The 24,142-nt window shown below is 32.1% G+C and overlaps 1 protein-coding gene across 2 annotated transcripts; it reads left to right on the top strand.

Moving 5' to 3' along the window:
• Positions 1–836: 836 nt before the first annotated feature.
• LOC115879286 (dipeptidyl peptidase 9) lies at positions 837–18,341 on the top strand. 2 transcript variants are annotated; one of them, XM_030896032.1, is made up of 14 exons: positions 837–1,026; positions 1,108–1,487; positions 1,715–1,832; positions 1,890–2,034; positions 2,132–2,300; positions 3,021–3,128; positions 5,585–5,861; positions 7,191–7,518; positions 9,293–9,529; positions 12,965–13,154; positions 13,230–13,348; positions 15,154–15,376; positions 16,059–16,251; positions 17,991–18,341. In XM_030896032.1, exons 2-14 carry the CDS (start codon positions 1,262–1,264, stop codon positions 18,193–18,195), a joined length of 2,538 nt encoding a protein of 845 aa, XP_030751892.1. In that variant the 5' UTR covers positions 837–1,026; positions 1,108–1,261; the 3' UTR covers positions 18,196–18,341. The 2 variants fall into 2 exon arrangements, with proteins under 2 accessions (XP_030751892.1, XP_030751893.1); XM_030896033.1 differs by lacking the exon at positions 837–1,026 and having other exon boundaries at positions 1,033–1,487.
• The last annotated feature ends 5,801 nt before the right edge of the window (positions 18,342–24,142 follow it).

The following is a 24,142-nucleotide window of genomic DNA, read 5'->3' as shown; positions in this document are numbered from 1 at the left end:
AAAACACATTCTTCTTTTTAAACTGTATCAGTCTTGTCTTTACAAAATCTTTTTTTAAAATTTGAACTCAAAATAATAATCTTTTTCATGATCTCTAATACACATATTCTTTATTTTTCCCTAGATCATAATACCTACTTACGTGTTTGAATCTATCGAAGCTGAACCAGCAACACTTGGAGTGGAGATTCCACAATATGAATAAAATAAACATAATTGTCCAGTTTTCATTAATACCATCATGGGAGAATATTATTTTTAAATTTATTAAAGATATTTTCAATAAAATTCTCTTGATTTATAACTCGTACCCACTTTTCTTGCTCTTCCGGACACTTTAGGCTGCCTAGTATAATAACTATCCTTAGTAACCATCCTTTCCAACAGGAACACAACAAAGATGAGGCATAGCACCAATAACACACTCCACTTAAGCTTTATTGATGAATTGTTAGAGTCTTAAAAAACACACACAAAAATCACGATAAGTAAAAAATGTATGGGCACTTTTAGGTTAAATCACTTGCACAACGTGTAATTTTAAAATTTCTATTTTTTGTGCGAAACCGAGAGTAACCATATATCTGGTAGTAGTTTATGTCACTTCAACACCAAAATAATTAGTTTTTTGCACTACAATAATAAATAATACCAAAAATCAAAGAGTTAAAACCAAAAATCAACCGACAAAATATGAAACGGAATCTAACCCAATATCTAAGTATGTACAGCTGATGAAGTAAACAAGAGTCCGCCCGTAGGCTGATCTTTTAATAGAAGGCATTGTTATCAGATCTTCTGTCAAAATTGTACGTTGCCAAAATTAATTAATTCATCTGTCAAATTTCTAATTTCAGTTTGTTTACAAAGAGATTCTTTGGCTGTCAGATTTTTATTTTCGAAAAAATACGCAACGTTGATAAATTCTGTAATCCAGATCTTAAGAACTTAATCCAAACAAGGGAATCAGTTTAAATTATCGCAGTGGAAAGCCGGCAACATCGATATAGTGACATGTTGAATGAGGTTAGTTTCGTTTTTGGCCAAGATTTGGGTCAGAAAAGAAATGTTTTTTTCGGAGAGAATGGTGTTTTACTCTATTTTTAGGACACGCCGTAACGAAATATGATTTACTTAATTCATAAACACCGGTTTTTTGTGTCGTACTAACAAAAATATGTGGTTGGTCGTGGCGTACACAAAAGGCTGTTTAGTTTTGAAAATACTCGAGAAAATTTAATTGTTACAAACTCGGTCCGAAATGGAAGTTGAAGTGAAAGAAAACGAACAGGAATTAGTGCCAGGGGACGTTAAAAAGACCCTCGTATCGAATGATAGAAAGTTATCATGGTCCGAGCTCAGAACCCTAGTCAGCGAGCTCAGGAGACAGCTGTCCGGGTTATCTACTATGGTTCCTACATCGTTTACCTTTAGAACGTTACAGGATGGGCGAACAAGAATTTATTTTTTAAGCACTCCTCAAAATGGTTAGTACACACACAAACAGCTGTTTTTTTTTTATTGTACAGACAACTATATTAAGATAAAATAATCTCAATGAACTCTTAGATACATATTAGAGATATGAATATGTATTATAATGTTTCTTACTATCACATACTTGTGGTATGTATATAAACACTCTTTATTATTATTAATGTATCTTTGAATATTAAGTAGGACAATTTTAATTATGAATTTTTAATTGATACAGGCTGGGAAACAACCCTACTTTTTACCGATATTCCAAACACCAGCCAGCCAAACAGCTTAAAACTGCAATGGCAGTGTGTTTTAGATTTAAATTTTCCCTATTTATCTTCATGCAACAGGTTTGTTTATATATTTTTTACACATTCAAATATAATATAAGATAAATATTTCTTAAGATCTTCCAAGGAAGAGCAACTTCTGTGGGAAAGAAAAAGATTGACAACTTGGGGTATTAACAGTTACGAGATCCATGAGCATTCTGGAAAAATTGTTTTCCCTGCAGCTAGTAGCTTGTTTCAATGTGTAGATAGTGGATTTACGGTAAGATTTTAAACCCTTTATTTATGAATTTTACAAAAAAATTACTAAGCTAAGATTAATAACAAAAATCTTTGAAAATAATTGTTTTATTATGTAGAATGGCCAGTTGTTTCCGACTAAACTACGAATGACTTCTATGGGTGCTAAGCTGAACCCACAAATATGCCTGTCTAACCCTGAACTGGTGGCGTATATTTGTAACCATGACATTTGGGTCACCCACACAGTATCTGGTTCAAATGTTAGAATAACGTATGCCCACAAAGGTAAAATGAACCTTGTTTTATATACAGAGTGGCCCACTGATCTGAATAAGCTCCATGTCAGGTTTATTCTAAGTTTTACTTTTTTTTCAAATTGTGCAGGTCATGGTAACATATATTCTCATATGAGTTTTTAAGTTATGGTTTAAATATAATTCTATATTGAGTTGTATTTTAAATATATGACATTTAATATACTATAAATTTAATTTCTCAATAGATTTGCGATAAGTCTTAATCCAAAAACACTGTAAACTCAAATGTTGATCTTAAACATAAAAATTTCTTACCAAAATAATAAATTGGATGTCAACATTTGTATATATTATAATATAATATAGAGATGAGTATTGCATTTGAAATAGTGGAGAAAAATACAGCATTTGTTTTTGAGTCACCCTTTATCTACCAAGCAATATAGCATATTTTTTCTATATTAGTTTGAAATGGACAGTTTTATAAAATATTTCCAATAAACAAAGGATAATTTAATTTACATTTGATATAGATGGTTTTTTTAAATAAAAATTTTACAGTAAATACACTGAGAAAAATACTATAGTATCTTAGTAGTTCATTTAAGACATTACGTATATAGTGTAAAAATATATTTGAATCACCCTGTATATCTATGAAAATTGAATCCATGACGGAGCTTTTTGAGGACACTGGGCCGCCCCCAGCCCTGTATATAATATTCTATAAATAATTTTATTTATACAGGAGGAAGGAATTTATCAGATGATCCATTAAGTGCTGGAGTACCATCTTATGTTATGCAGGAAGAGTTCTGCAGGTACCAAGGCTATTGGTGGCAGCCCAAGTGCACAGGTGATGTATGATATAATGAATTAAAAAATACCAAGGAAAGATTTAAAGAACGAATCCATTTTTGGCGAGATTTCTATGACTTTTCTTGGTAAATTTGAATTTTCGCCAGTCAGTAGTCTTTTCCGTGTTTATTTTATATTAGATAATTCTTGTTTATTGTGTAACTGATTTTATGCAAAGTGTACAAATCTGGATTATATTGTGTCAGGATTTGAAGTGCAGGGTGTCCAAAATTTCAGCCTCCTCATTGGAATCTCGGAAACTTGAAAAGATATGGGGTCTATTAAATCAAGGCAAAGTTGCATAAGTTGATGCTGATCCATATGCCACATTAAAAGTTTAAAAATTTCGAATACCTCAGAAGTTTAAAAAAACGAATATTTGCGATTTCATCTTTATTTTTTTGTGACTATTTGAATAGATCATAAAGCACAAAATTACAAAAGTATCAGAGATCAAAAAATATCAAAATTTTTATTAATTATTAAGATCTACGTCCTCAGATTAGTAAATTATCTTTAAAAACGCTGATATTTGTTATTAACCGCTGTAAAAGAAGTATTTGAATTAATTTTATTACTTTTGATTGGGGTTTTCAAACTGGCATCCTGAGATTTCGAAAATTTCGAAATATTTAAATGTCCAATCTAAAATGATTCGACTTTAGACACTTTAGTCTTTCAAAGATCATATTTTACTTATACTAAGCAGAACGTCAATATCTAAAAAAAAGTTAAATTAAAAAAATTATTATTTAAAGTTATATTTCCGTGTTTGCTATATTTTATTCTTTTTGCAACAAGAATTGGATTTTTTACATACTAAATATGAATGTTGCTTTGTTGTGTCTATTTTAATAAAGCTCTTTTGTCATTGTCTATTTGGTATATATAGCTGCATTTTTTTAAGTATTTCTTTAGATTAAATTTCTTATTCTGATAGACCAATCTATGGAGTGTACAGATGAAGAGAAATATATCTCTTAAGGGACTTTATTTGAAAAAGTGTTCACAAAAATGGGAAGAATAAGGGTTCACTAAATAACCACAGTGTCGCTAATGACGCATAAATCTAAAAAATGAAAAGTAACTATAGATAGGAGAATAAAAGTAACATAATCAAATATTATTCAAAAAACTTTTTTTTTACTTTTCGAACATAAAACAATTATTTTTATATATTAGAGGCCCAGTCTTATTGCTGCTGAATAAAAATCGATAATTTATTTCATGTGACATGAAAATAAAATTTGTATTTTTTTGAAACTTGCGCCTTCACGTTAAATATTTATCTCTTTTGAATCGTTTCCTGTTATAAACATTTTCGGCGCATATTTTAAATTTTAGGTTTTTGCTACAGCAGCGCCATCTTAAGTCTTCCCGTTTATATGACCATTTTTTAATGCACGAAGATATTTCTCCTTAGCTCTACACACCATAATCCAATCGAGGATTATAGATTCTTATCCCGGGACTTCAAAACGGGATCTCGATCCCGAAAATTGGAAACTGTACTTTTGATCTTTTAATCTATATATATATATATATATATATATATATATATATATATATATATATATATATATATATATATATATATATATATATATATATATATATATATATATATATATATATATATATATATATATATATATATATATTTTTTATTTCTGTATAGCCATCGAAATTTAGGCAGATACACCAAAAAAGTAATGTTGACGCTTTTTACGTTTCTGTTGGGTTTTTTTAAAAGGTAAAACACAAAAAAGGTAAAGGATGTTCTGGTTTCCCACCCATCCCTTTGATATAGTCCTTCGTTAATCTTTTTTTTTCAGTGATGTATGATGGAACATTATTTTTTTCTTAAGAGTCCATTTCACTACTCCGAAAAAAGTAGCAAAATAAGCGTTCGGCATTTAACGTTTTATGTTGGTATTTTAAAGTAAACTGGCTACGTATTTTTACACAAATAAAGAAGGAAATTAAAGATAAAGGATTATACTATATCTCTATTGTAGCACATTTTTAGACAACTTTTTTATTTTTAAAATTTTGATGGTCAAACATCAACAAAATATACATTATGTTTGGACTAAATTATCTCGAAAATAAAGACATAATTTAAAATTCCGTTACAATACGTAAATAGATTGAAATTTTGTGATTATAGTGATATATAATTTATATGGTTGTGTAACAAATTGCTCGCTATTTTATGGCAAATGCTAAAGGTCTGCAAACCTTAATCACGCCTTAATTAAAGCACGTGTGTTCGGAAATTAGGATGTGGCTTAACACGACAGGATCGGGCTAAGCCTTAGGCAGATTTCTGAAATATAATATATATTTCCTTCGGTCACACACCCGCTTTACCCGACCCCTGACAGCGACCCGAAAGTACAGCGCAATAGACTCTTAAGCACATCAACATAGAACAAAGTGTTTTTTTTTTAGACGGTGTATATAGAATCCTCTATGAAGAAGTGGACGAGGGCGAAGTCAAAGTGTTCTGGTTTCCTTCCTGCCAAGCAGAGGGCGACATGGAGGAGTTCCGGTTTCCTAGAGCGGGTTGTGCCAATTCCAAGTCGTACTTGAAACTTGTAGAGTTCAAACTCAACGACCACTTGCAGATCGTTGACTTGTCTCTCTTGGACTTGCAGTTTTCTTTGAATGTGTTGTTTCCTTGGATGGAATATATGGTTCGGGTTGGATGGACACCTGATGCAGAATAGTAAGTAGAATAATAATTATTGATATTTATAGCACTTTTTAATTTTAAAGTATTTTTTTTGTTTATTAGACTTCTTTAAGTTTCTGTGTTTTTTATAATATTTTTTATTTTTAAAGTACTTTTTTTGTCTTATTAGTCTTCTTTGGGTTTCTGTGTTTTATATTGTAGCAATTTCATTGAGAATTTAAATGATTTTCTTTCAATATGTTAAATACTTTAGTCTAAGTTAAATAGTGTTTCTCAAAAATGTTGCAACAAATGGCAAAGAATGTTATTATTGAGTTATTAAAATAAGTTTATGTGGATTTACTTTCTACGCTATTTTCAAAGCTATTTGAACGAAAAACGTGCAATGAAAAGAAATGTTTTTGTACGGATTTGGAATATGCCATTTAATTTTGTATCCAAATTTATGAAGGGCGTAGTTCGGAAAACATAAGTCCGAGAACAAAAATGTATACAACCATTTTAGAGATTTTTGTCAGCTTTATTTTTGTATATGGAGTGTTTTTCAGTAGATGCCATAGTTTCTGAGACATAAGCAAAAAAGTGAGAAACTTGACATTTAAATTTCCCTCCTCCTCCGCACTCCTCGTCTATTTTTGGGGATTTTTGACTAGTGATGGGATAACTCGAGCGAAAATTCGCTCGAGTACTCGATTCTTCAAATAACCGACAGCGCTCGATTATGAACGAGCGATGCAAGTGGCGAGTTACGAGCGACGAACGCAAGTTATTCCAGAATGAAATAAATTGAAATCCGATTTTAATGTGACATACTCGATAAAAAACCAAGCGAATTTTCTACATACATTGCAGGTAGCAAATTTATACGACGTTATCCGTTGCGTATCTGAGGGACAAAATTTTACGACCTACATCGATAATGCTTTGAATTAACTAAATCAAGCGATCGAGCGAATCGCTTGCTACTTGCCATTCATCACCGAAAGAATATGTGCCCTGCGCAAGCCTCTCACTGCTTGGCGCTTGGCGTTAACGAGTACTTACAACAAGCGACGGGTGAAAACCCGTATTTTAAATACGAGCGATATTTCGCTCGGGCGATCGCTCGGTTATTGCAATTGCTTGAAACTTGAGTACTCGATTATTGAAATTAATCGGTTTTTCCCATCACTACTTTTGACACGTATCAGCCCAAGTCTAGAGGAATCGTTTTAAACCATTTTCAAAACTGTGGGAACTTTTTACATTCATGGACTTTTTTTTAACTAATTTGACTAGGGAATTAGACACATTTAAAACGCTAAAAAAATCTTAAAACATAACCCTGGGACATTGAATCACCCTGTATAATTTTCTTTGCAGTATTTGGGTGCAACTACTAGACCGCCGACAACAACACCTAGAACTAGTCCTGCTATCCCTCAGCAACTTCACTCAGGATCTTCCCTACTTTAACAATTCCTCTTGCAAAATGAACAACTCCGTCTCCGACAGTCCCATAGTCCAAGTGATCTACAGGCAGGACTCGCAGTATTGGATCAACGTGCACGATTTGCTGTACTTTTTGCCGTCCGACGACCACAACGAGGTCAAATTCATCTGGGCCAACGAGGATACTGGTTACAGACATTTGTATTTGATCACTGCCCAAATTTCATCAATGGCCAATGGCGTCACTGAAGCATCTCAGGTATAGTATTTTTATTATTGATATACAGTTTAACCTATCAAAATGGTTATCCTGTCAAGTATCGTTTAGGGTCTACCTAAGCTGTAGGTGGTGTTTTTATCTCACTTTGATATAGTAATGTCGCAATTGACAAAAAATCGACGATTCTATATTTTGGAACATACCTATTAGTAACGGAGCACAAGCGGGAATTTTGGGATTTATTGTGCAGCATAGAGATGGGAATTCTAGTTCCTTGGGAGGAACTAGTTCCTTAGTTTTAGTTTCTCCAGAGGAATAGTTCCTTGAATTAGGTCTTTAGTTCACAATAGTTCCCGACTAACATTGACATCCCCCTTGCTTGCTAATGCGTTTTGTTATCAGTCAGAACTATTCACAGTATGATCTGTATAATTAATATGGATAAGAAAATATGGTTCATTGGTCCACAATAGCAATATTTCCAGAAAGCCCAAGGGTAAGCTTATCCGTTACTTTGGGTAAATACACAACCGTATTCCAGGCAGAAATCTTCGCCATTCTACAATGTTCCATTCCAAGGCAACGAAAAAGCCGATGAGCTAGCTAGGCAAGGATCATCGGCATCCTATCTTGGTCCAAAGCCAGTACTGGTAATACCCAAATGTATGGCCCGTAGTACACTAAAACTCTCAATCAGTAAAAAAGCAGAATGTCCACTGGAGAAACAGACGGGGGCTCAGGCACAGCAATGCCTTTATCCAAGGACCTAGCTCAAAAACCGCAAGAAAACTGCTAAAGCTTAGCAGGAATAAAGTACGAATTACAACAGACCACTTGATGGCTGTGTTACCTGAACAAGCTCAACCTGTATCAAGGAAGTCTGTGCTGCAGACTCTGCAATAAAGATACTGAAACAGCGGAGCACATCACTGCGAAGCTCTGGATCGCAAGCGATACTTTTTACTTGGGAAAGCTAGGCTAGAACCGGAGGAATTATGCTGCCATCCTATCAAGGACCTGCATAACTTAGTGCAGAGCACAGGGATAGGAAAATGGGTCCAGATATAGAAAGGGGACAAACACAATAGGCCTCACAGATCGCAGTGTTTCCGGCAGAGGACGGCCCCTTGTTATTGGAAAAAAATGCGCTTGGAAAAACACTTGTCCTTCTCACTTTCTTCAGTACATCTTAAAGCGCACTCTCACGACTTGTCTACTTGGCAAGTACGCCAATATTTGCGTACTTGGCAAGTATCCCCACGTTGTAAACAACATCGGCAAGTGTGGCGCTCGCACGACGTGTTCATTTCAACAAGTACGCCAGCACAAACATTGTTTAAATCCTTGGCAAGTAAACAGTATAGTCGCATCGATAGATACCGGTCGTCCCGAAATTGTCGTTGCTAGTGATTCTTTTTTCTTTTTAAGTTCTTTTACTGTACACTGCAATACGATTTCTATGTTCTTTCTACCAGTTCTGAATTATTAATAGGTATTGTGAATTATCGCCATATTCTGAAATACCGAAATAAAAATGTTAAAATGCAAAACAGGGGAAAAACCAGGGATGTCCAATTAAAGGTACACTTGGCAAGTGTACGATTAATCGTTTGACTCGGGCTATGTTTACCGAAAGAGAGTGGGGACGCGACGAGTGACCAAGGAAACCGTTCTCACGACATGGCGAGTACATTCCAATAACAAATGTTTGTCAAGTACACCAGTCGAGAGAATGCGCTTTATATGTATAAAGCTTAGAAACGAACCTTTAGTTTTCGCAATGACGTAAGGACTTTGTTTCTTTTTTTTTCAGTCCACAGACTATGTATTCCTGGCTCCGAAAATCACGTCCAAAGTCCAGCTGACGTCCGGCGATTGGGAGGTGATGGGACCGGACTTATGGGTGCAAGATGTGAAGCAATTAGTTTATTTTATGGGACTGAAGGAGACTCCTCTGGAAAAACACTTATACGTGGTATCTCTAAAGCGGCCAGGCGAGATACGACTGCTTACTAGGCCGGGATATTCGTATATAGTGGAGTTTAATGGGGTAAAACTTGCTTTAAATATTAGTTCTACTTCTATAATCGTAAAAAATGTCTATATCTATGTGGCGGATTCATCTCTCCAAATCCTGTATGGGTATTTCGCCACTGCACTGCAAGAAAATCTACAATAGTTATTTTTTGTAAACACTTCTGGCGTTAGGGCTCTAACTCACTGACGACCAGGTCACAACGACCTGGCCGTCGGCTGGCCGGATGTATTGCGTTTATAGCTGCAGCCAGATGAACGACCAGTTTCAACAGAGTTGTCAGATCTAACGATTTTTTTTACGTTTTACCAATTAGAAAATATTGTTTCAGAAAGAATTAAGTTTCAGAAATGTTAAAATATCCGAGTTAATTAAAAAGCGAAGTTGCTATTCATGAGCTTATTAAATGTTCTAACATTAAATAATGCATTTAAATATTCTTGGATTTTTCGTTAATAAATACTGGTGTGGTAAATGGAGTAAGTAAAATCTCCAACCCTAACTATACGATAACGTCGTTATTTCCATGTTTTTCAAATCCGCGGTGCCTGCTATTCCATCAGTCGTTTCATAACAGAATATTCTACATCCTACGTCTATGTAATTTAATATGTGTAGAGTGACATGTAACTCGTGAAATTTCAGCATTATATCAATAAAGGACAAAAACAGTATTGTTCCTAAAGGTGCGTCCAGACTTGGGCATTTTAGCCCGAACAAACGAACGCGCACGAACAAGCAGAACAAATAGGCCGAACAAAAAGCATTGTGTACGCTCGACCGACAAAAAGGGAGATATTCTGTTTCTTTTTTCTACTGATATAGACTTCTACTGATGGCTCTTATGAACTTAAAAAGTAAACATATTAGGGCCATCGTAAAAAAAGGTCGTCAGACACTGGCTCTAAATATAAGCAGGTACAAAGTTTAGCTTCCAGTTATTTCAATGTTTACAATATAAATTCCTTTTTTTTAAATGGTTTTATTTAGCTCGACCCATACGGTATTTATTTATTTGTCTGTTTATTTGGGTCAAAATTAGAAATTGAAATTTAAGTACCTTCCTGTTGTCAGATTGATCTGAAATTTGGTACACACCTTTAGTTCCGATGACAATACAATATAGTAATATCAATAACATTGTAAATCTAAGATGGCCGCCGGTACAAAATGGCGGATTTCATATTTTTCCACAACCCCCTCAATATGGGTATCAAATGAAAGGGCTACACTAGTAGAATACTGTGATTGTGACAAAATTTAAAATCCAAGATGGACGTCGTTACAAAATGGCGTATTAGGTGAGGGCATGAGTAGTTGTGTCCAGAACAGTTGTGTCCAAGATTGTGTGACGTTAGAAGGACAGATAAGAAAAATAGGTGATTAGATGTACCTACGTAGTTAGCGGTAGCTTTACAACCCAAGTTAAGGTAATAGGTTAAAACGTGCTGAGGACTGTATGGCATTAGGGTGGCTAAAAATGTAATATCGTAAGCGTTTTCTCCTCAAGAAAATGAAACCTATAGTCGACTACAGAAACGAAGAGAACGGTTAGCAACAGAAACACCTGAGCAACATGATGCCAGATTAATAGCACAACGTGAGAAACAAAGGCAGCTGGTAGAGTCAGAAACACCTGAGCGTCATGAGTCCAGGCTAGCATCACAACGAGAGAGACAAAGAGAGTTGTTAGCGTCAGAAACACCTGAGCGTCATGAGTCTAGGCTAGCATCAGAACGCGACAGACAGAGAGAGTTGTTAGCGTCAGAAACACCTGAGCGTCAGATTGTAATAAATTATCAGGTAAAAAACCATGTAATAATGATGCACTAAATGAATTAAATAGAATGAGGAATATTCGGTAGGCATTTCCGTTAAATACTAAAAACTAGAAAATAAAAATCGTTAAAAAAACTTTTAGTTAAACGGTTTTATCTTATGTGCACTGAAAACTAGAAAATAATAATAATTATTAGGTATTTTGAACTTCTAGTTCAGAAATATTTTAGTACTAGGCAGAATAGCTTTTAGGCATATTAGACTAAAATAAAAACGTGGGGCCCATTAACTATTGCTGTAATACTTTCTTCTATACTAAGTGTGGATTGCATCGACTTACTATAATCGTAACTGGAGATTTTGACAATCAATAACCAGCCGTGGCGGCTTCACCAGCGAACGCCGAGCTCATGATCTACCAAAGTATAAATATATGCTTTGCCATAGGTAGGATTTCAGAGGGGCCCCACGTTTTTATTTTAGTCTAATATGCCTAAAAGCTATTCTGCCTAGTACTAAAATATTTCTGAACTAGAAGTTCAAAATACCTTATTGTTATTATTATTTTCTAGTTTTCAGTGCACATAAGATAAAACCGTTTAACTTAAAAGTTTTTTACCGATTTTTTATATTGTTACTGAGAATCTACAACAGTAAATACTTCTATTTTTATGATTGTTTAAGTTCCTTTCACTCTTAATTTTTTTTTAAAAATAATGTACCTAGTAGAAATATAGTCTAAAGGACCCTGTTTGAGAAACGTTAAATTAAATATAATATTTAAAATACAGTTGTCCTCCTTGTACATGACTACAATACAACTAAAAAAAATAAATAATTTAATAAAAAAAACAAGTGGTTGTAGAAAAACTTTAAATATGATTTTTTTATTTTTTAACATCGAAACTCGAAGGTATAATAACAGGTATCATACCAACCATAAATAGAGTATGTCATATAAAAATGTTTTGAATTTTTACTAGAATCGACCCTTGATAAAAAAAAGACTAGATTTAAGTTTTCCTTTGATCCAGTCTGTATACTATTTCTTTGGATTTTCTGCACGTGTGCAAAAACTACACTAAAACACTATATCTTATAGAAAATAAAATATTGTGCGTTGAATTTGAGTGATTTCATATGAAAAATTATTAATTTGGAAGAAAACCGGCAACAAGAGGGCAGAAAATTATATTTTAGTGCAGTCTACTGGTCGCAACGACCAACGGACGGCCAGGACGTTAGTGTGCGCCGTATCATTTGATTTAATGGTTTTAGAGATAGCAGCGACCTGGCCGGTGCGACCTGGACGTCGGTGTGTTCGAGCCCTTAATCCAAACTGAAACAACTTGTCAGAAGTTAGGTTTACAAATATATAAATTTGCCTAACAAACAAAAAAATGCTTAACGTTTCGCAAAGAAAAAAAAAACACTTTCCGTCGTCGTCGGAAGCAAAAAAAATACAAAGAATAAAAGAAAATATTTAAAATATTTAAACTATTCGAGAACACTTTAGCTTTTTAAAACAGATACGTCTACAAAAAGAACGTCAACGATTTTTGTAATTTTTTGCAATTAGCGTAGATTTTTCAGAAAGTCAAGGTCATATTGTCAAGCATTTTTGTCATAGTAAAGAAATCACATGATTTATGGTAATTTTTTTCGATTTAGGACTGTTCACTGTTAGTAACTCTGTACAGTAACATTCAAAAACCGCCCGCTTGTCAAGTATTCAGGGTTGATGAGTCAGAATGGACTGTAGAGGGCGTTAACTTGACTCCCTTAGGTTACCTGGTGGAAACACCAACGTCCGTGAGTGAGTGCTACTCACCAGATTTATATACTCACAAAATTAGCTCAGGTAAATACAATTTATATTATTATTGTTTAGTTTTTTATTATTTCTTTTTATTTTCAATTATATTTTTGTTTTTAGGTCATGTTTTATATGCAATGGTGTTCAAACCTCATCATTTTGAACCGGATAAAAAGTATCCTACTATTTTGAACGTGTATGGCGGTCCAGAGGTCCAGTTAGTATCAAACACTTTCAAGGTTAGTGTTTTAAATTTTTATACAGTGCTTTTAAAAAAGTTCAGTTACAGGTCTTTATCATCATATGTTGTGTTATTATTTTTTATTTTGATAAAATTTTATTGCAATTTGTTTGCCTGTCTCTTAGACAAGGGAAGAGAGGGGATGGGTAACACGCATATTCTCCCGTGATCGGTTAGTGAGGCCAAAATTCGATCGGCGGCCATACTATGGTGACAAGATTTCGAGGTGACACCGAGCGAATTTATTTTGTTTTTTGTGACAACTGTTCTGTTTTAAATTTATAAACTGTGTTGTTTAGTATGGTAAGATGTTCAGCGTATGGCTGCAAAGGCTGAAGCGAGAAAAAAATGACTGGAATACATTTTACAGGTAAAAGTCGATACACAACTTTTGTTATATAGTCATAAAATGTACATTTTTTTCATTATAGCAGTAAAAATATGTAAAATGCTTTTAATATGTCTTGTACCACATCCAAAGCAAACTATTTTTATTAATTCCAAGTAGTATTTTCAATATCCTATATTATAATTAATGTTTGAAACTATAAATAATGCTACTCAGACTGGATTTCTCAAGTGGCGTAGGGTATTATAATCAGAGAAATACAATTTCTGCAATAAACATTTTTTTATATATTTTACATGTAAAAAAATGTTTAAAGTATTGTTATCAAATATGTATAATAATAATTGTAAACTATAAAAAAAAACATGAAAATTTTTGGTTATAAAAAATCTATATGTATAGTTGTTACATAATACTTAAATTTACCTGCCAAGATTTACTGGGGGTGGACAAACTTGTGGTGGGCTACTTGTTATTATATTTTTTTAAATATCCTTTCAAAAAATTTGCTAATTTAGGTGTATAATAATAGTTTCAGTGAATAATTAATAAAAATTTAAAAATAAATAAATAAAATAACACAAAGCTTCTAGAATTGTTAATTTTTTTGCGGAGAATTAGGTTATTCTTATGATTGAAGGTAACAAATATTAAAAATTACTTTATTCTTTGAATATGTAGGCAAGTTTGGAAGGGATTGGTTAGATTCATTATTATACCGTATGTTCGAAAAAAAAACGGCGTCCAGTTCGCTTGTAAATGACTGTCGATGACATTCCTCTCAGTCTTTTTTCGATGTCCGTTTATATAGTTTTTGTGTCATTTTATACGTAGAATTATTTGGGGAATGTCATCGATCGTCATTTCCAAACAAACAGGATGCCGTTGTTTTTCGATCATACGGTATATATGTATATACACGTTTAAAACATATATATTTACATTATTTTTTATTTAATTATACATTATACACACGTTAATAAATAAATAATTGCCTTGATGATCAGTTCAATGTGACTGTTAAATAAATTTTCCTTTATCGACTTAGATATTCTAATATTATAAAGGTTAGACTATAAAATACAAAATTGTATATGCATTACTCAAAAATAAACGATATTTATTAAATTTTTAGTTATCGTCTTAATGAATATTTTTATCGTCTAGTACAAGCTAATTTCTGATGCTACGCCATTGGAGAATTTTGCGTGGTGACAAGTGGCCTCACTTTCAGCTGCCGTGTTACCTGTCCCCTTTCTTCCCTTGTCTAAGGCCTGTCTTTTATGGATATGCAATATATTCTGATATTTTTAAGTAGTGAAATGCAAAGATGTGAAATTTGTATTATTTTTTAATTTTTATATAATTATCAAACAAAATTAACACTTCTAAACTCAAAAGAATTACTATATTTAATTAATATTAGGATTGGTTAGAATTAAATATATTTGAAGGGTATGAGACAACTAAGGATGCACATGTTGGCCGCAAGGGGATACTGCGTAGTAGCGATTGATTCCAGAGGGTCTTTTCACAGAGGTATTCATTTTGAAGGGCATATTAAAGGCAAAATGGGCACGGTAGAACTCAGCGATCAGGTCGAAGTACTGAGGTGGTTAGCGGATACCTTGGGCTACATTGATTTAGAAAGGGTGGCAATTCATGGATGGTCCTATGGTAAATAGTAAAATGTACCTAAATCATATATACTTTGTGAATATCGCTATGTCATAACATGTGGTATACTTCTAGAGAATGTAGAATGAGTGGGAGGGGGGTTAATTACCGCAACCTTAAATAATACATAACTTTAACTAGGGATTACTGTTTTTATTCAATTGGAAACTATGGATTAAATCTTCTTTTCTCGAGAAATAAAAAAAATATTTCGAATGCTGCTATATTAGTGATAAATTACAACCTGATTGAATTTATTGTAATTGATAAATAATTTTAATAACTTCAGTATAAAATCACTTTTTAAACTACTCTAGATCCCATTTAATGATCTACAGTAATCGCAAAACAATTTCCGATGCACGTGATCAAGACAAGCGATGGCGACAGCGCTGCCAGATTGTAATGGGTTTGTGAAATGAATCTTAATTTAAAATTGGGAAACAATATATTTATTATATCATTTTTTAAAGATTTTTACGTTTTATTTTTAATTTAATAACTAAAATTTAGTAATTAATTGATTTATTTGTTTTATAACTTATTTTACTTTTAACGTAAAAACTAGTTCATTATGAACCTAGAAAAAGAGGAAAGAAAGAGTTTTTTTAGGCTTTGTTCACGGAGTTTATGTGATATAGGATCACAAAAAAAATGTTTTGGTGTAAACGTAATTTTTTAGGAGGGTATTTGAGTCTGATGGGCCTAATTCATTACCCGAACGTCTTTAAAATAGCTATAGCTGGTGCTCCAGTTACAAATTGGAATTTGTACGATACGGGATACACGGAAAGGTATATGGATTTACCTGCACATAATATCGATGGCTACAGTGAAGGTTCAGTTTTAAATTTCGTTCACAACTTCCCAGACGAGTAAGTATATTGGGTTTTATTTTTAAGTCTTGTCCGTCACGTATTTTTATTTTATTTTTGGCATTTGACAGACGTAAACAGATCAATAGAACAAAAAGACGATGTAAATACTATTTAGCGCTTTTCTTGTAACGGATGCGATCCAAAGCTTTTGATAATTTCGGAAAGGTTCGACTTTTTTCGGAATTATGTTGCCAAATATTGTCTATTCAAATTTATTATTACTTTTATTTCCATAAAAAAAATTTACCGTGTGTTGCATCGCCGACCTGGACATAGGAAATCCCATGTAAATTTTAATTTTATTTTGCAGAAAAATGTTTTTGAAACTTTTTAAAGAACTCCTTAAAATGAAGCAAATTGTTCATTTTGAATGGTTTATGCCATTTCGTTCTTGAATTATAAAAGATACAAAAATAATAAATTAGGCGAAATTTTAAAATAGTGCGGTCCTGATCAAACAAACATCACAGTCACAAGTTATGTCATAATATGACAAATCTATTATGAGTTTCTTCTACAGAGATCTGTCAAAATAAAACTGAGAGTATGTTTTATTCTCTATGAAAATTTACAAAAAGTATACTGTAAACATAATAGTATATTTATAAAATCAAATATATTTCGTCGATAAGTAAACACCACAGATAAAGGAAATAAATTTAGATCGGAAAGCCCGTCAAAATATATAATTGTTTTGGGTCGCGACCGTTGTACGCGATCTGGCGCTGCTGTAGCGGTTGCTAAGAACAACCGCCAAACAATAACAGAAATAATTTTCTCTTGTAAAAATCAGAATCTTAAAAATTATAAAATCTTTTAAAATTTAAACCACCCTCATTGAAAAAATACCGAAAAGTGTTGAAAGCGTCCATTCTCGAAGTAATTATTGCTGTCTTGTGAGTTTAATTTAAATTTTACTTACTCAAACCCGTGATAATTGTGAAAAAGTGGCATTAAAAACAAAACTGTGTTGTGAACTGTGAACTGCAAAAACCATCGTGGATCGTGGCATAACGTCGGTTTCCAATGTTTCATAGGAATTTCACATACATATCCTTATATAAAACAAAGTTTCTTGTATGCAACATACTGTATTTTATTTATAGAATTAAAAGAAAATAATAATAAATTTGAATAAATAATATTTGGCGACATAATTCCGGAAAAAGCCGAACCGATCCGAAATTTTTTAAAGAACCTACATATTATGTTCCTTACATATTTTAAAATATGCGAGAGAATTAAAAATATTCAAGATGGACAGGCTCATTGTGATATACTGGCCCTGGTCACTTCATCTGCATGGTCTGTATTTTAATGCACGCGACAGAGATAAATCTAAATGAACGGTTGACAGACAGAGAAACAAAATTAAAAGCGACATACAATGTTGCCGGTTTTTACGTTTGAAGGAAAATGTGTATAAAAAAATAAACTATTTTAAAAACTTTCGTATATACTACTGAAATGAAAATAATATATCTAAGCTAAATATAATTTATTGCAGCTGTAGTAAAATGAGTAACTAATTGTGAAAAATAAAATTCCAACCCTAGATGCAAAATCGGGCAATACCGCATAGAAGAAATATATCAACCCAACTTTTATCTCTTTTTAATACATTTGATTTCCCATTAAGCTGTCGACATCACTGTCCCACACGTTAAAATCCAGACCACGCAGTTTCAATGACCAGGTCGGTATAGCGCGTTAATGCACTATGTATTTTTTTTTAGGGAAAATCGTCTATTGATAATACACGGTCTGATAGACGAAAACGTCCACTTTTATCACACCACTCAGTTGATCAACAGCATGATCAAAGCAGGAAAACCGTATCAGTTACAGATCTACCCGAACGAAAGACACTCATTGCGTCACCTGGATTCAAGCAAACACTACGAAACTACTTTGTTGTCTTTCCTACAAAATAACCTTTAAAAGCGGGTCTTTCTTTGGTTTGAAGATCTCAATATTGGTGCAATCTTATAGCGAACTGTTTCGGCACTATGAGCTTGTATAAGTAACGATGACTCTCGTTAATACGGTAATTTGCAGAATTTAATAAATGTATAGTGATATTTTTATTTGCTAGTTTAGGAAGAAAAAACCTCTTTTTAGCCATGAGACTCTTCTGATTGGCTAGAATTGTACAGTATTTATGCATCACTTGATTATCTCGACAGAACACGAATTATTTTTTACTTTATTATATTATATTTTTCCGTTATCCTTGAAATATACCGGGTGAGTCTCAAAAGTGGCTCACCCCTATAATTTTGTTTATTTTTTTAGTTAAAATAACGAGATTTAGTATGTTAGTATATGACATAAATTAGGATTGATTGACGTATTCAATTGTTTTCGGTCACTCCTGAAAATGACTACAACTTTTGATTTTTAAATGACACCCCAGGTACTTTTTTACTTTATTCGATAGAAAATGTCACTCTGAATAGAATGACATATCATATAGTATGTCAACTTTTGACATTTTCGCATATGGTTTATTTGAAATTATAACTTGCTGTTCGCAACGAAAATTTGACTCGAAATGCCAAGTGTGTGGTATCAAATTATTCGTAAAAAAAACTTTTTCCAAATATGCTAATGAGCCACCCTCGTTCCATTTGATTCTGCGAAAAAATTGAGATATGATTAAAAATACGATTTGAACATTTTCTAGCTTGCCAGGACAAGACACTTGAAACATTAGAGGATCAAATCTATTTTTCCAAGACTCCTTGATGAAGAATTAGTGTTTTTAACGTACTCATGGCACTCTAGATTGAATTTTAAAATACAATTTTTGATTAAGGGAGAATGTCAAAAGTTGACATATGATATGTCATTCTATTCAGAATGTCATTTTCTATCGAATAAAGTAAAAAAAATACCGAGGGTGCCATTTAAAAATCAAAAGTTATAGTCATTTCCGGTGAAACAGGAAGTGACCAAAAACAAATGAATACACCAATCAATCCTAATTTATGTCATATACTAACATACCAAATCTCGTTTTTTTATCTGAAAAAGTAAAAAAAGTTATAGGGGTGAGCCACTTTTGAGACGCACCCGGTATAAAGTAAGTTACATACTTTATGGTACACTTTTTATGTTTTTAACACACTAAGCTTAGAGAAATAAGTAAACATAGAAGTCGAAATTAACTAAGTATTTATAATAAAAATACTGTAATAATGTAATTTAATTTTGCTTTATAGCAAAAAGGAGTCGTTAACTTAAAATACTTTAATCAAGTAAATAAACACTATACATCTTCTAACTTAACTATTTCTTATTAATTCTAATTACTATATAATGAAAAGAAACATCTAAAATTTAGGCTCTGTGTTTACTTATTTCTCTGGGACACTAACCAGCCTGTAGAATTAGAAGAACTGATCAAAATCCAGCCACACATTGAATTGGTAGTACTATTACCAATACAAAAATATTAGTACAATAAAAAGAATTTATTTTATTTGTTATGTATTATTGTTTAAATCATTATAGTCGGATTTTAATCTTTGACATACGACCTTGAAGATATTGTCAATATAATAATTTTGGTTTAAAAAGATAGGATAACAAGCTTTACGTTTTTTAAGTTTAAAACGTTTTTTTAAATTTTTAACAGTTGTATAAATATAATAATATAATGGCTCCAAATATTAAAATCTGACCATAGATGATGAGTCTTAAATAAGTGCAAATACTTTAGGGGTAGTACATTTCGATACCAGAAACACGTCTATATGAGTTTTTTTCGCGAAAAAAAAATTGAAAATTTTAAATTTTCAGTTAAAAAACATATACCTTCATAATATGGTAATATAGGTAGTAAATTAAATTTACAAGAAAGAAACCCCAGAAAATATACAGTGGTTTTCAAAATCTAAGCGAAAAATCATTTTTTTGCATTTTCAAAGTAAAATATCTCGATTATTTTGGACTTATTTGAAAAACGGTAAAGAGAAAATGTTTCATTTATCGAGATCTACCAGCCCTGAAAATATTTGCACTTATTATTAAGACTCACCCTGTATATTGGAGTTATATTGCGTCAGATATACTAAAAATTTACCTTAGTAATAAAGATTGATGAGACGAATGTCATCGATCGATATTTCTAGGTAACTTGACGTCGTTTTTCGATCATACGACAAAACAGTGAAATGATTCAGTCTAAAAAGAACATTTCAATAGAAAATTTCATCACCTTCGCTGTAGTTTTAGTAATGAAATAATTGCCTGCATTTATGACATACGATTTAACATATTTAGAGAAACATTATGATAGAAAGAAGTTATAATAGACAAAAAGAACTAAAGTCTGTTCAACGCGTCAGGAAACATTTTGACAGACGACTAGAAAAATGACAGAAAATGTAATTTACGCGTGAATTAAAATGACACCTGACACTGTCGTGTATTCTCTCGCTGGACAGACTTATATTTTTTTTTATTAGATATACAGGGTGTCTCAGATTTTAATCGGGAAAATTTAATAGACGATAGAACTTGCAAAAATAAAACAAAAAGTTCATATCAACTTGTAAGATTTAAACCTTCCTTTTCGAGATACAGGGTGTTAAAGTTACTTAAAAAAGAAAAAAAAATTAAGATATTTGAAAAACTATTTGATCGATTTGGATATAACTTGACCCGTTTATAATACTTACTATGGGACTTAATTTTGATGTAATTAGATTGCAAAGAGCTTAATGGCCAGGGGCGGCGGTGGGGCATCACTGTTAAATTATTTTAAAGGAAAAAATAGGCACGCCACTGCTTTTTTAGAAGTTTAATATTATTTTTGGATTTAGTAATTAAAAATATTATTTTTTGTCTCCTGACTTTTTTGTCTATCTTGCTTACTTCTTGCGAAAAAAATTAAATTCTAATTGGAAATTAATATTGTACCCTGTATCTCAAAAAGGAAGCTTTAAATCTTACAAGTTGATATGAACTTTTTGTTTTATTTTTGCAAGTTCTATCGTCTATTAAATTTTCTCGATTAAAATCTGAGACACCCTGTATAGTAGTGATTACTTCAGACAATAGCAAAAAATCACCTTCACACTGCCAAACATTTATTCATACGTCAAATATACGGGGTGTTTTAATATTCCGTAGTCATAGAACTACTACGTACGTCAGAACGTCAACTACTAAGCTAATTGGACACAATTTATCTCTATACAAAAGTTCTTCGTTTATCCTTTAAAGGGCATCAAATTTAATAAACCAAAACATTATTTAATTTAGGCTGTATTGCGTTGCAAAACCAGGCGAACCAGACCGATAAACTACTATAAAGAGCGGTTCCTGAAAAACTTAGTTTTGGTAAAATACTGGAAACGTCAAATGTTGACGTTCTTTTATTCAATGGAGTTTAATATTGAAAAGTACTTTATTAATAAACTGTTAAACTAGTTAGACAGCTCAAGTGAAGATTTGCAGGTCCAATATTAAAACAGATCAATAATAAATAAACAAATCTAATCAATATTTATATTTTTATAGCTTACAAAACATTCACGATTACTTGTTGTCTTGTTTTTCATGTTTTCTTTAAATGTTCCTGACTTTAAGAAACAATGGCTGCATGATAAGTTTAAATGGTCCTAAAAAGTCATTCTATTTAGTTAAAGAAATGTATTTACCTTTACTGCTTACCTTCATTGCTTTTGGATGTAAATACAAAATATTATTACAAATTTTAGAAATTAAATGAGAATTTCACTCAAACTTCCAATATTTGCTCGATTTCTGTCACATAAATGACATTGATTGACAAACAAAACTAGAAAAACCAGCCTTCTCGCGCTGGTTAATTTGGTAACTGTTATAACCGAATTAGAAAACTTTCAGGAAACCGATAGAAACGGAACATAAACCATAACCAAGGTAAGCAATGGAATACACCTTTAAAGTGTATGAAGCTTATTGTCATAAATCATTTGACTCTGACCTAAATCATCGCCTACTAGAATTCGGTATTTTTATTCTGTTATGATTTATAACTTATAAAAAGTCAGAATATATTACTAAACGGTTCTTTACAATTTTCATTACGCAAACTAAAGTTTAAAAAAATAATATCACTACATACACTTTAAGTTATTTTAGAAAATGTTCAAAAAATTCGCCATTGATTTGAGTTGCATCTTTTTAAAACTGAATTACTTTAATTATATATTCTCACAGAAGGACTTAATTAAACTTTTCTCGTACCGCCACTTCGAGTGCCTCTCTTAATTCATTAGTTATTTTGTAAACCTTATTGTTAACCATACCGCATAAAAAATTCTAAAATGGATAGGTCAGTTGATCGAGGAGGCCCATGCAGTTAGTCCACCTCTTCCTATCCCTGCGTTTGCATAATTATGATATAAATAATTTTTAACATTTCTTTCATTATGTGAGAGTGGGGGGTAGTGTGTCATAATGAAAGTCATGTTGGAACCACTCTATTGATGCGCGAGTATCTACGCGCTTTTTTTCATTTTAAAAATTCACATTTACAATTTTTGTTTATTTTAATTTACAAAGTTTGGATGTGACAGCTTCACATTTCTGAAAGCAACGGCGATTGAACTTGTTTCCATGGCTAACTAAGTGAAATTCTTTAAAAATGATAAGAATTGGCTATAACTCAGTAATTTTTCGATGAAAAGATATTATAGCTTATATCACTAAAAAGCTTAAAAAATGGCGCTTTTTATATGAAGTCATGGCCAACTATGGTTTCCATTTAAAAAAACATATGTTTATATCATATGTCAAAAATGATGATGATTATCTTCAACTTTTATCTGAAAACTTTTTGTCTAAAATAGCTTATAATAGAATTAGGGACAATTTTTAAAATAGCCGAAATTTGTTTTTTTCGAAATATCTAGTAAGCCATGAACTTTTTGAAAAATCTGAAAGGCGTATTTATGACCCCACAAAACTTCTTTCCCCATTTAACCGACTCTCTATCTCCAGTAGTTTCCTAAACTCACCCTGTATATTTAAAAATGTGTTTTACGATTTTTTTAAAACTTGACGCCCTATAACAGACAAACGAAGCACTTTTATATAAAGGTAAATGGTGTTCAATTAACATATTTTGATTCCAAAAATACGTAGTTCTATGTCCATGCAATGTTGGCACACCCTGTATAGAGCTTTGTTAAATAAAATATAGTTCTGTAAGTTCGGTAAATTCTGCCAATTTACCGTATATTCGATGTGAAAAGGAAAACTAGACCTTGACTTAAGTAATGTGAGTACTTATGTGCTATTAATACTGATAATTCGTGATATAAATCGATATTCTTATCGTACGAATATCGATAGATATATTTTACTGATTGTTCTATTTTTAATAGATTCCGTAGTTTCCAAATAATTATAGATTAACATGGGATTGTTCTAAAAAATAAACAAATTAAATTAAAATGTCTATAAATAAAATGTAAAGTATATTTCTTGAGTAATGTTTACGACATGGAAACTACTATCTAGACTTTATGTCTTCTTGTTATATATCTATATTTGTCTCAACCTTAAGCCCATTTATGTCGCTTTTACAATATATTTACCATAGTTTTATGTGTACTAAAAATTCGTCATACTTTTAAAATAGGTAATGAAGTATTTTTGATTGTGATATAAATTTTGCTTTAGTGAATGCTCAAGTATTTTTCAGACTCTCCTAAATCTCATTTTTTTTTCATGTAATATATTTTATTAGGTGCTTTCCCTGTCAGCATAATTAAAGTTTAAAGTTTTAGATAATTCATATCAACAAAAAAAAACTATAACAGGAAAATTTGATTTTGAATATTTTATTTATACACGGTGTTTTAAAAAGCATGTGCCACAATAACATTTA

The sequence above is a fragment of the Sitophilus oryzae genome, unplaced genomic scaffold (genome assembly GCF_002938485.1).
Source record: "Sitophilus oryzae breed Bouriz unplaced genomic scaffold, Soryzae_2.0 scaffold_1576_pilon_pilon, whole genome shotgun sequence".
Taxonomy (NCBI): Eukaryota; Metazoa; Arthropoda; class Insecta; order Coleoptera; family Curculionidae; genus Sitophilus; species Sitophilus oryzae.
The sequence above is the reverse complement of the archived record's forward strand: the minus strand, read 5'-3'. Positions and strand labels throughout refer to the sequence as shown.

Coding starts and splice junctions, on each gene's coding strand:
- LOC115879286 (XM_030896032.1), top strand. CDS start 1,262: ATGGAAGTTGAAGTGAAAGAAAACGAACAGGAATTAGTGCCAGGGGAC. Junction 2,035..2,131: donor GTGTAGATAGTGGATTTACG/GTAAGATTTTAA, acceptor TTTATTATGTAG/AATGGCCAGTTGTTTCCGAC. Junction 13,349..15,153: donor TAGTATCAAACACTTTCAAG/GTTAGTGTTTTA, acceptor ATATATTTGAAG/GGTATGAGACAACTAAGGAT.